The 13,440-nt window shown below is 36.9% G+C and overlaps 1 protein-coding gene across 1 annotated transcript; it reads right to left on the bottom strand.

Moving 5' to 3' along the window:
• Nucleotides 1–11,988: 11,988 nt before the first annotated feature.
• LOC145292315 (uncharacterized) lies at nucleotides 11,989–12,849 on the bottom strand. The gene has a single exon (XM_080138642.1). It carries the CDS (start codon nucleotides 12,847–12,849, stop codon nucleotides 11,989–11,991), a length of 861 nt encoding a protein of 286 aa, XP_079994768.1.
• Nucleotides 12,850–13,440: the final 591 nt, after the last annotated feature.

The following is a 13,440-nucleotide window of genomic DNA, read 5'->3' as shown; positions in this document are numbered from 1 at the left end:
AGATGTTAACGGAAAAAGACTAACCCACATGCGACGAGCGACAAATATTGAATATTTATCTTCCCGAAATCGACCAAATTAAATAGACAGGCGAGCTTCGTTGTAAACTGTGAGACATTACGATTTGTATGTGATATAAAAAGTTTTAAAAAGTTGCGAACCGACCGACCGCTTCTCTGAAAGAAGCCTTTTGTAGACACACAGAAAAAGCGAACACACATACATACATACATTTTCGCTTTTATATATATATATATATATATATATATATATATATATATATATATATATATATATATATATATATATATATACTAGCAGTCCGCCCGGCGTTTTCTGGTTGAAATATACGTTTAAATAAAATCTTTTAATTTATTCATATTTCATATTTATTACTACAGCGCAAATGTGTAATTGATTATTAAATTGTAGCCAACAGATATAGTAGTGATGTTGAAAGTTTAAAAAATGACTTCGATACTATAAGCTGGAATCGAAATGAAAACGTTTAGTGCTCCAGGAAAATTATTATTTAGCGCTTTAACCTTTGTTGTTACCATTTGAGCAATCGCCAGAGTGATAACAATGACTAAAAATTAAACCACTTTAATCTAAAAATGTATTTGATTTCATACTGATTGAATAGTTTTCTTCCTGCCAAATTCAGTTTTTATATATTTTGATTACTCATCACCTATTCTTAGAGGCTAACAACCAACTCGAAATTTTTCCAAATATTTTATCTATTAACTTTTAAGGTTGTAGACCAACTGTTCACACACACACACATACACACACACACACACACACACACACAAACACACACACACACACACACACACACACACACACACACACACACACACACACACACACACACACACACGCACGCACACACACACACACAGACTCACTCACACACACAATGATGGATTTCACGTTTCTTGTTACTTTTTTAAAAGTAAATTAAATTTACGACGATGCGAACGTTTTTTTTCTCTCCGTATACAAAAACAACTACGCTAATTAAAAAAGTAGCATAGGTCTAGGCCATTATTGAAAAGCATACACAGAGAAGCCCATGTGTTGAGATGTCTTTCTGCCTGTTGACTGAGGTATATATAATAATAATGAGTGAGTATGTCCCTACGGTTCATCAAATCATGACACAACACTGAAAAAATGATTTTTTGACACAATGAATAGTAGTCTGTCTGCAGCATATATAACAGAGTTAATTTATGTTCTCCCTAAAATAACTAAACATATAGCCATTAAAAGCTAAATCCCTTTCAGCACAAGTCAGTACATCCATTACGAAAAGTTGTCAATATTAACATACATGTCAACTCTGAATATTTTGTGTGGCCACCATCATTATCTAAAACTGCCTTTACTCTCCTGGGCATGGAGCTTACCAAAGCTTCATATGTAGCCACTGGAATGCTCTTCCATTCTTCAATTTCGACGTCGCGGAGCTGGTGGATATTTAAGACTTTGCGCACCTCCATCTTCTGCTTGAGGATGGCCAAAAGATGTGCTGTTGGGTTCAAGTCTGGAGACAGTTCTAAGAGGTCCATTCCCCAGGCTTTCTTTTCTTTCTAAGATAAAGGGGGTGGTTTTGCTAAGATATTTCTATTGGGAATGCCGACAAATTTCCCAGGCATGATTTGCAAGGCGAGTTATCTTTCTCTATGATGTTGTTTTGTCAGTTCCATTTTCCGATCATTGTGTTACATCTTTCTGTCCTAGAGGTGAGGTGGCGGGAGATAAACATGATTAAAAGTTGTGTCTTACGACAGATTCTTCCGATTCATATGATATGATGACGATGATTTCGGATAATGGCGTACAACATCGTTGCATGTTTTATTTCCAAGAACAAATGTCAGTGATTCATGTTTCAATGATTGTAAAAGTAGCTCACATACAAACCATAGAAAATATGGTTTGTATTGAGCAAACTATGCAGCAGAATAGACGTGCAGTATCAAATAAAGCGAACATCCATACAGAACTGTGCTAAAAAGAAAGAATCAACAAAAAGTACCCGGAAAATCCATCTCTTCCCGTAAATTTATGTTTGTTAAGGATGTTGCCTAAAAACATAAACTAATTTACATTCGGCAGCGCTGCCAGGTAAACTCAAACTTCAACGAATAACTGCGTAAATAAATGTAAAAAAAATATGTAAAAAGAAATGAACGGAAGCGGGAAACGTCAGCGCATGCGTACAATAAAGAAAAAGAAGTGATCGGAACTGACAAGCAAACGTGATTTTTACGATTTTATGCCAACCTTTTCTGCCAGAAAGACAGCTTGGCTCCATGTTAGATATGACAGTTCAAACATACAGCAAATACATATGTCTAGTATATTTTTCTTCTTCTTCTTCTTCCTTTTCTTCTTCTTCTTTATTATTATTATTATTATTATTATTATTATTATTGTTATTATTAATTTATTATTATTATTATGTGAAAAATCGTTGCACACACACATGAATATACGAGGGGCGTCTAAAAGAAATGTCCCCTACTTTTTATTATTCCGCTAGAATGAATCTGAGAATATTGAAAATTGTATTATTATTAGGGCTAGGACAACAGCATATTCTTTTCGTTGTTTTCACTCTCGAATGTGTATCTGTTGATATCTTACATGCTTTTATATAGAGTGACGTTGTTATCGTTTGATTAACTGTGTTTAACTGTGTCGGATATATACTCGAGGGTCAAAACAATGACAAGAATATGCTGTTGTTATAGCCCTAATTATTATGATGACTAACCTCATGCATTGATGATGTGAAAGTTTAATCTCTCTCTTCTGGATATTGACGGCATGAAGCTACCCCTGCTATGGGTTTGCATAAGAAATAGAGATGTCTCATTAAGTACATTGAGAATGGTGAGGCCTATTCAGAATAATAAATTCTGGATCACAAAAAGGCGCGTCGTTTTCATGTTATTACACAGTGCACTCTAAACCGGATTTTAACTCATCGACAGCAAGATACAAAATATTTAAAAAATCTCGGTGCTCAGTCAGGCTCCGCCCATTTTTCCGGTCAAAAAGAAAAATGATTATAAATTTAATTTCTAGCTATCAAAATGGTTTCACGACACAAACAATAAAATGGAAGGTTAATTTTCGGACCTACAGGTGAATACAGGGTGACCCCCCCCCAAAAAAAAACGGGCCCAACTCTAAATAGGCCCCGTTTCTTAGTATTTTGTCCGAATGAAATGAAACTTTGGTCATAACTAGTTTTTTTATATTCAAAACATCACATCAAAACACTAGGGTCTTTGCCCTTTTTTATCCGTTCTGCAGCATATGTTCTAGATGGCCTCCATTTAGCTTTTGTTTTGTTTTTTGGTCACCCTGTATGAAAAATAAAACAACACGAGCATCTTGTGAAACCAAAAGAGGAAAGAGAAAAATCCGTACGGGTTGTAAGAGTCGAATAAAATCTCATCAAACTTACTCCCAAACACAACAAAAAGAAAAAAAAATATCTTCTAAAGATTAAGTACATGTACAAACATTTCTCTGGAATTCTTTTTTTCGTTTTTCGTCTACTCAATGAACTATTCAATTTGAATATTCTCCTTCGAAGAAAAAATGTTGATATATATATAATGGTCACTCCATCCTTGAATCTGCCTATTTCTGAATTTTGCCGATTGGGTGTTTTCTTAATAAATTTAATAACCCAATATATATATATATATATATATATTAGTCATCGACATACAGTCCTGTTTCGTTGTTTCACAACTCATCAGTGCCGCTAGACTAACACCTACCCCAAGCCGAGGATCGAACCTAGAACCGTCGTGATGACAGTCGGCAGTTCTACCCCCTGACTACAGAAGCGGTGGCCGCAACTAATCTGTCCGAATGTCTATTTAAACATCCGTCCGCCACTCGTAAAGTGCTCAAACGTTTGTAAACAAAACGCGTGCTTCGCATTTTTTCAGCTAAATTAAGTAGCGAGTGAGATTATTTACGATAGTGCTCAACCCAAGAGGGGGGCTTTATAAAAATATAATATATATATATATATATATATATATATATATATATATATATATATATATATACAGTTTATCACAAAACATGAGTCAACCCCTCACATTTCCTCAAATATTTAAGTATACCCCTTCATGGGACAACACTGAAAAAATGATTTTTGATACAATGAAAAGTAGTCGGTCGCAGCATATATAACAGAGTTAATTTATTTTCCCCTCAAAATAACTAAAAATATTGCAGTTTCTGAAGGGAGGGGATCATGTTCCGCTGCCGTATTTGACAGTATATGTTGGAGTTAATGTCTCCCTCAATAAAATGTAACTCTCCAATCCCTGCAGCACTCATGAATCCCCAGACCATGGCATTCTGACCACCATACTCAACTGTAGGCATAATACACTGATCTTTGTACTCCTCACATGATCGCCACTACACGTGCTTAAGAAACACAGAACCAAAGAAATTAAATTTCATCTCATCAGACCATAGAACATGGTTCCAGTAATCTATAGGATTTGGTGACATGTCTTCAGCAAACGGTTTTCGGGCTTTCTTGTGTATTGACTTTAGAAGAGCCTTCCTCCTGGGATGACATTCATGCAATTTTCACTTGGAGTTTAAATTTTTTAATTTACGGACGAGAATTTAATTAATTAACTTATAAACTAATGAAGTAGTTGATTATTTTGTTTTATTATATTAAAATAATTTTTAGTTTACAGAATGTTTTTTATACGCTTACAAATTTATATATCCATTCGACGTAAATACCCCTTGACAAAGCCGAGAAGTAGCAAAATCACACCCCTACAATGTAAGAGATATTTGGATGCTGTAAAGCTTCTTCCCTCGAATTGTTTGGCTTTGGAAATACCTCCCAGGTTCCTGATTCCTTTTTTTTTCATTTTTCTTAAACTTTTTCTTCTAGGGGATGGAACATCCAACCAGATGTCTGACATTTACCCCTATTTTAGTGAGTCCAACCAAGAGATCTTTTCAGGATTCTAGCCGTCCCTTTCAGTGCAATCGTTTGTATTTCACTTGCACTTGGTTCACCGGGTATGCTTGCTATGTACTTTTTAAAGTTCTTTTTCATAAGCCCAGTTGCTCCTATGATGACTGGTATAATTGAAACGTCTTTTAATTTCCAATTTCATTTCATATCATACATACGTCCTTGATACTTTGTTATCTTTTCCCTCTCAACTCTGTTAAGCCCTGTATCATTGGGTACACTGACCTCTATTACGGTCGCTTTCTTGTTTCTCTGTCCCAAATCACTATATCTGGTTTAACAGCTGCGTTTTCAAGATATGTAGCAGTAGGGATTATGTAGTCATAGTGAATAGTGTAGTTGTCATTCCCAACTGTTCGTTCGGGTATATGTTCCCAGGAGTTTTTACTACACTGAATGTTGAGTTTCTTACATATCTTCCAGTGAAGGTATTTGCAAACTCCGTTATGGCGATCTGTATAATAACCGTCTCCAAGTAGGACTTTGCAACCAGAAATCAGGTGGCCCACACTCTCAACCTCAGTGCTACAGAACCTGCATTTATTATTGTTGCTTAGACCACACATCTTTTTGAAGGCGTTTGTCATGAGGCCCTGGTCTTGTGCAGCCAATATCAACCTCTCTTGGTCGTAATGGAGGGATCCTCTTTTGAGCCAGTCCAGGGAACCATCCCTATCAATATATTCTTGGGATAGTTCAGTCGGTAGGTATTTTGCCCGTTTATGGTTGGTCCATTCTTCTGTTTTAACACTATGGAACTGGCTAGTGTATTTTTTCCGACTTTTCTGGGCTATGTCAGTGGCAGGCTTGTTTGGGTTCTCAGTATCATTTGTAAGGCAATCTTTTCCAAAATGAGTGGCAAGTTGTGTTATAGATGTTGTACTACTTGCTCGATTCTGATAATGGTCTTTAATTTTCATAAGCTTGGGGTTACAGGAACTTATTATGTACTGACCTATGCTGACGATTGTGGCTCTGTGTTGATGATTGACTTCCGAGAGTCCCATACCTCCTTCTCGCCTGGGTAGGTATAATCGAGGCATGCACTGATTTCGATAAATAACTCGGTACAAGGTTAACATTTTCCTTGTCTTTGTGTCAAGCCAATTTATGTCTTTCTGAGGCCAGTCAATAATGCCAAAACTATATGTTAGTACTGGCATGGCAAGTTGGTTAATTGCCGTAAGTTCAAGTGAACAGATATCTCGCTGCTCAACTCACTAAATTGTATCCCTGAAAATCTGGTTCCCAAAATAAGCTCCTTACGACTAATGGCATTGTGTGTTGTTTGGGTGAAAAAATAACAACAAAAAAAAAAAACAGTAAAAAATGAAAATTCATTAGTTAGTCCTTCCTGTCATCATTTTTATTATAATAAGATACTAAGATAACATATCGTATGACCATATTTTAAATGATGGCACCAGCCATATGCCGGAATAAATAAGGATGAGAATTAAAGCAACAAAAGTTTCGGATAATGCCAGTTTCCTGAAACGAGCAGACTTAGATTATGACCTGTAACGTAGACGCGATGTCAAATGTTGAGCAAAGAACCTATAGATTCAGACATATACAATCGTATTAAAACAAATGGTTTCGGGTCAGTCGGGCAAACAGTTACAGAGGTTAGACATTCACGCGACAAAACGGTCTGTCGCTGCTATCCCCATTATTCTCTCCCGCGCCACCACACGTTAGACAAAACTTATTTTCATTTATTTGATAAACATAGCATATTTTGGATACGGGTTTAATGTCATTAAAGTACAGTGTGAAAAGAGGCGATTAATAAAACCGATTGATGAAAACAACTATACACTCGCACACAGAGCTGACTTTTATACACGAGTTGTAAGAGATTCGCTCGGTATGCCACGCATGCGTATTTCTACATGATATATTTTTATTCATTATCCATCTATTATTTACAGAAGCCAAATATTCTGTAGCGTGATGTACCTGGAGAAATCTTTAATAATAAAAATACTTGAATTTCGAAATCAAATCCACCAGTATGCATTTTGATTGTGTCAGTCTTGTATCATCGTAAACTTTTCCATAGCATTTTTGTTAATAGTTGAAAAACAAAAGACTATGATGGTTCAAAATTTGAAGCATTTAAACTATAAAAAATAAACTGATTTAAATGTCGTAACAAATGTAAATGTTTTAGAAGCTATTTATATTCAATGTTATTATAACTAGAGATTAAAAACATTATCTTACAAAATTAGCAATTCAAATAACAACAATGATTACTCTATTGTAATTATTTCTATCCAAATTTCGAAGCACTGTTTTAAAAAAGGAAAGCATCGATATGATAAAAAGAGACTTGGTTAAAAATAAAAATATAAGACAATGATGAAAATACCAGGACTCCTGAAAATCCATCTTCTATTATCCTTTAAATGGAACTTTTTCTCGGTGTGTGTGTGTGTGTGTGTGAGCAACGGTTCAGCCAATTATTATAAAATTTTATATTAATGTACTGCATGCATCTGAGAGTATTCCTAAATAGGTTGGACTCGGAAAGTATTCGATATGTATTGTTAAACGATACTTGAAAAAAATCTAATGAAAACGGGACAGGCAATTTTCACCAAGGTGAGCACCTTACACAGCCTAACATCACAAGTGCATTTGAGTAGTTTTATTACCACACAATCAAAAAGATTCGGTATATAAAATCAGTAGTAGGTTATCTGATATGATACGGGCGCGTTCGAAATGAATGTTTCTGTTTAAAGCACAATGGAATCATGATATTTGACTTTTTTATTTTCCCGCACACGCAGCAAGGAGAAGTCCATACATCAACAGTAGGTTCTTCAGCGTAAGAGGGCGCATTAGAAATTAATGTTGCTGTTTAGAGCATAATTGAGACATGATGCTAGACTTTTGCAATTTATACTGTAATCTAAGCAAATATATAAACATAACTGTATAAAATCAAGAGTAGGTGCTCTGCAGTGTGAAGTATATTACAATTTATTGTGAACTAAGCCACTGGGGGAAGCTATGTGAAGCTTCCCCCTCTACACCGCGATTGGTCCACAACTAGAGCAGGCAATCAATCGATTTAATAAAGAAAATGGTCGATTTTACCGATCTTGGTGACAATAAAAATATGAGAGTGTGAAACATTTATCGATCAGCATTCAATCCTGGGCAACGTCGACTTTCCCTGTGAGTCTTTAACTTATAAGACACGTTGAAAGCCGAATAGTATAACGATGGACACGTTTTTATAATTCCAGAAACGAAAATGTTAAATGAGTATTACATGTTAATATATATACTACTAGCTGGACGCCCAGCATTACCCTGTCGTATAATACGCTTAAACATGATATTTTAATTCATGCAGATTTCGTATGTATTATTATAGAATCAATTCTCTATTAAATATTATATAATACGAAAAATAATTTGCCCTGTGGACTCATTCGCAAAAAATAAATGAATGAATGATAATGATAATGTCGTTCATCAAATTCCGTCTGTGTTTGTTTACATTAGTTGATATTTGAGTTTGACGATCTTAAAAAAAGTTTTTCTTCTTTTATAGATAAAAAATAATTTTTATAGGGTAATTTTGATATTACACCGGTGTTTCCTTGGCCGGTGTAACGAAAAATATCCCTCTGTAAAATTCCTTTTCTTTCTCTGAGAGAAGTCAGGCTGTTTTTAAGATCGGACTTTTTCAATTTTCGATATTTATCGGATAACTTTTTGTACAAAGCATATCTAAGTACACTGCCAGAAATATAAATTAAGTTTGTGTTAAATTTGCAAAAGATAGGATCAGCCGTTTCGGAACCTATAAGGAAGAAACTTACATACACAAAGTGACTTTTATATAATAGTAGATTAAAATACTATTCTTTTTTTTTAGTATATGTATATGCAACTAGAAAGGTATGCTTGTTTAGCCCGATAATCACCTTCCTGATCGCACTAGGATGGAAAAAAAAAAAACACTCGTGCTTTCAGTGTGAACTGCACAGATACAATAACTGTTTTCAACTATGTTTTACATGGGAATTGCCACTTATCAAGGTCAGGAGAGACGTAGCGAGCTAGTTCTGCTCTATCGTTATATTCATGAAAGTTTATGGTTCCCCCATGTTAAACTTACACAAAAAAGCATTTGCTTAGCTACAATATAAGGATTAATGCGTGTACAGTGAAAGGTGACTAGGAAGGGGAACGACTCCGCAAGAATTTATATATATTTGACCTGAAATCGACCATGTTGTAGGCTACCGGAAAGGAGGCTTGCAGGCCAGATTTCCACAGGTGAGTAGTTCTAGAAAAAAGCTTTGTTTATAGAAATTGCGATAAATTAAGGCACAGATAGAGGGTGGGGAACATTGTTGATAGTTGTTGTAGCTTGGGGAGTTCTTTCTGTGGATGTTCAGCATGGAGGATGATAAGGCAGAGCTAAGCTCGCAATATCTCCTTTGTGTTAAATGGTTGTAGATATGAGAAAAGGGCATCACCTATCAGATTGCAAAGCCGATTTTGAACTCTGTCACGACAGAATAGGATACTTCAAACAGCTCCTCATCAAATGTGGCAACAGTACTCCATTTTAGGAAGTACCTGGTTCTTATACAGGTAGAGGATTGCGTCGGAAATTAGATACTTCTGGATTGGTAGAATGACGCAACCATTTTTCCAGCGATTCTGCCTACTCATGTTACGAGTCTTCCACTTCAGGTACGAACTCCCAAGAAGATTGTCAAATTAAGCTAATTGTTTGAGACTAAAACCATTCATATCAGTGTGTTGGTGGTGAAAAAATAGAAGCTGGTTTTTGAATGCGTTAAAATTAACCACACACCTTTGACCCTATTCTAATACGTGCTCAAGATCTGAGGGGAGACACTCAGAGAGATCTTGGTCGTTGCTGGCCTTTGAAGTGTTTCCATAGATGATAGTGCACATATGTCGCCGAATGAACTTAGAATGTGGTTTGGGAAATCATGAATGCGGATAAGGGAATTGGGCCCAAGATTGATTCCTGAGGCACGCATGCATTAATAGTTTCTGCTTCTGTCTTCTGCCTATCGACCACTACATTTATCAACCTATTGAAGAAAAACGATTCGATGGTTGAGAAGACATTTCCAGATTTTCCATAGCTGGAGATCTTGTAAAGTAACCCCTTACGCCAAACTCTACCAAATGGTTTTTATATAGCGAAGGGTATTGCTCTGGGGAAAACATTTCCATCGATAGATTCACTGATATTATGTGATATTACAATCAGCACATCGGCTGTAGATCTCGCAGCACGAAAACCATATTGTTTGTCACTGTGTGGTCATTTTTGCTGAAGTGGTTGAAAATTTTTCTATTTATCACTGATTCAAACAACTTATTCACAACACACAGAAGACTGATTGATCTATATTGAGATGTAGAAGATCGATCTCCAGAATTTATAAATAATAATCAGACTGAGATTTCCAATGTGTTGCGAAGCATTTCTCCTTTAGACTTTGCAAGAATGAGTTCCAGCTCAGGTTGCAGCTTTTAAAGTACTATAACAGGAATAATGTCTGTTGCTTTGCTGGCGTCAAGGTTCTTATTGAGTGTAGCAACATCAGGGACAAATAAGTGTATTAAGCTCAGTTTGTTATCAGTCTTGTGGGAAAATTCGGGAGGTAAGTGGTACTGATCGAATAGGGTCGAGTCTGATCACGAGGTATTTGGCAAAGAGTTTACTTTGTCCGATGCTGACAGAATTGCCTCAGGTACGTTAATGATAGTCATAATTGAAGACGCGCATAATTTGTTATTCACCAAAACTCATGGGATTTAAGCGTCTGTTCTTTTACTTTGGACGTGATAGATGTGCATATGGTCTTCTGGCGTTTTTATTACCATTTTGCAGCGACAAATGACGGTTCTATAGGCGACTTTAGTTTCAAAACATTTATTACGTTTAATTGAGGGTAGTGATTCGTATGAGAAATGGTGTTTGCACATTTCAGGGTGTACTAAAGCAAGCTGTTCGATGTCTGTTTGAATTTCTTGGAGGGCATATAGTTTTCTATGCCAACGGTTTACCAATCGGTTGAGTCAAAAGCCATAGTACACACATTCCTTTTAAACATGGAGCATAAAGATAGTTGCGATATAAACGTTCGAAAGCTGTCCCAGTTCGATATACTGTTCGATGAAGAGGGATATTTGAAGTTTTGTTATTCTTTGTTTTTATTTTTATTAAGACAACAGAGTTGTCAGAATACATTAGCGGAGACAGGATTGCAGATGGGCATAATCTGAGGCCTGTTGTTAGAAAATAGTCTAGAAGACTTGCTAATTGCCCATCAGCATCCGGTACTCGAGTGGGTTCGTTAACGATCTGTGTTAGGTCATATGCAAGAGATAAATATATTTTCACCCCAAACAAGGAACATTGCTACTTGGATGTAGGGGATTAATATCAGGGATATAAGCTACAGGGGTACAATGTAGGGAGTAGGGCAGCAAAATGTCTGTTCGTCTTACACTTGAACTTCTGCATGTCGGTACAGTTGGGGAAGCAGAGACCCGGAAAGGAATTTCAAAGTCTAGAGGTTCTGGAGAAGAAACTACTGGAGTAGACGTCTATCTAGGGATCTGTACTGTGCAGCGGTGGGATTTAGCTGCTTTCGGGTTTGTCGGAGGTATTTACGTCGAGGAGGTACAAGTGCTTGCAGCTCATCGGAGCATTCACCGTCAAAATACTTGTAGAACAGGCAGAGGGATGCTAAATTTCGTCAATGAGACAAAGGCTGAAGCTTAGATGACAGTTCAGGACCTATCAGGTTGGCGACTCTCTTATGAACCTTGTCTAGGAGCGAGAGACTAGTAGCATATGCACTAGCCCAAATATGAAAACAATACTAAGGTAATGATTTTGTAAAGCCTTCTTAATATACCCATTCCTCATTCTTGATCACCAGAGCAGTGGTGACAAACCCAATCCTTTTCATCTGGATGAGCTGCACTGATCCCAACGCATCTAAAATGGAACAAGTTATCACATTGATCACAACAGATGAATGCCGATACGTCATCAGGTTGTTACATCCGGGACAAATCCAAACCTGCCCACTCCCCTGTTCTAAAGTGGGTTCCTCAAAACTGGTTTCTGACCAAGAAATTCCTTCTATGGACTCCCAGTCATCATAACAAGGTTCCGGACCATCCTCTTGTGGTTCGTATTCCGCATATAGTTCTAGCGGATATAGATGCTTAAGAGAATATGTTTTTAAACTCCCATCACTCCGACGTATCTGTGCCGATCGTACCATACCATCGCCTCCCGGTAACAATTCTTCTACTCTCCCCAATGCCCAAAAGGGTCTAGGCTTGTTCGGGAGTGTTATCGTCACAATATCTCCAGGCCGTACCTTATTAGATATAGTTGGATAACGATCTTGTTTACGTTCTCGAAGAGAGAGTAAATAATCTTCGTGCCATATTCGTTTAAACTCCTTAAGCAGCTCATCACGGTTCTTCACAGATTCCAACAATATCTGTCTGGATGGCAGTTCACCTTCATTAATTGGCTGAATCTCCAATCTAAGAAAAAGTCCAGGGTTTTGATCTGGGCGAAGGAAGTGATTGGGCGTAATAACCTCCAATCCTGAGTCGTTCCAACTCACATAGGTTAGCGGTCTATTGTTCACTTCCCGTTGGACATCTGAAATAGCTATCCACAGCTCAAATCGACTGTAAATGGACCTTCCAACAGTTTTATAGAGGTATTCCTTTAACGTTTTAATCATTCATTCCCAAACTCCTCCATACCAGGCCGAATGAAGAGGGATCTTGACATGCCTTATATTATACTGCCCAAATTTCTCATCAAATTCGGAAGAAGTTAGGACCTGATTTAGTAAACTAACTCCAGCAAGAAATGACTTTTCATTGTCACTATATATGTGAGAAAGCAAGCCCCTCATGTTTGAAAACCTGATGAAGGCCAGTATAAATGTGTGCACTGTCATGTCCTCGACCAGTTCTAAATGGACCGCTCTGATTTCCAAGCACGTGAATATGAGAATGTAAACCTAAGATTGAAGATTTTGGTTTTGAACCTACAGGTGTCCCCTATAATCAATCCCTGTATGTAGAAATGGCCTTACCAGATTTACTCTATGTTTAGGCAGGTCTGTCATCTTAGGATACAAAAAATGTATAGAGTTGATTTTCTGACGAATAAAGCAGTCCTTCAATATTCCCTTCACAGCCTGTCGGCCTTGTGGTATCCAAAATCCTGACATTCTGATCCTACTAAGTGTAGCTGACACACCTAAGTGTTTAGCCTTCTCATGCTGATCCTTCACAATTAGATTAGTCAAGGGATAATTCTTCCC

The sequence above is a fragment of the Euprymna scolopes genome, chromosome 13, assembly GCF_053919585.1.
Source record: "Euprymna scolopes isolate OS-2025 chromosome 13, ASM5391958v1, whole genome shotgun sequence".
NCBI classification, from domain to species: Eukaryota; Metazoa; Mollusca; class Cephalopoda; order Sepiida; family Sepiolidae; genus Euprymna; species Euprymna scolopes.
Note: the sequence above shows the minus strand (reverse complement) of the source record. Positions and strands in the feature narration are given on the sequence as shown.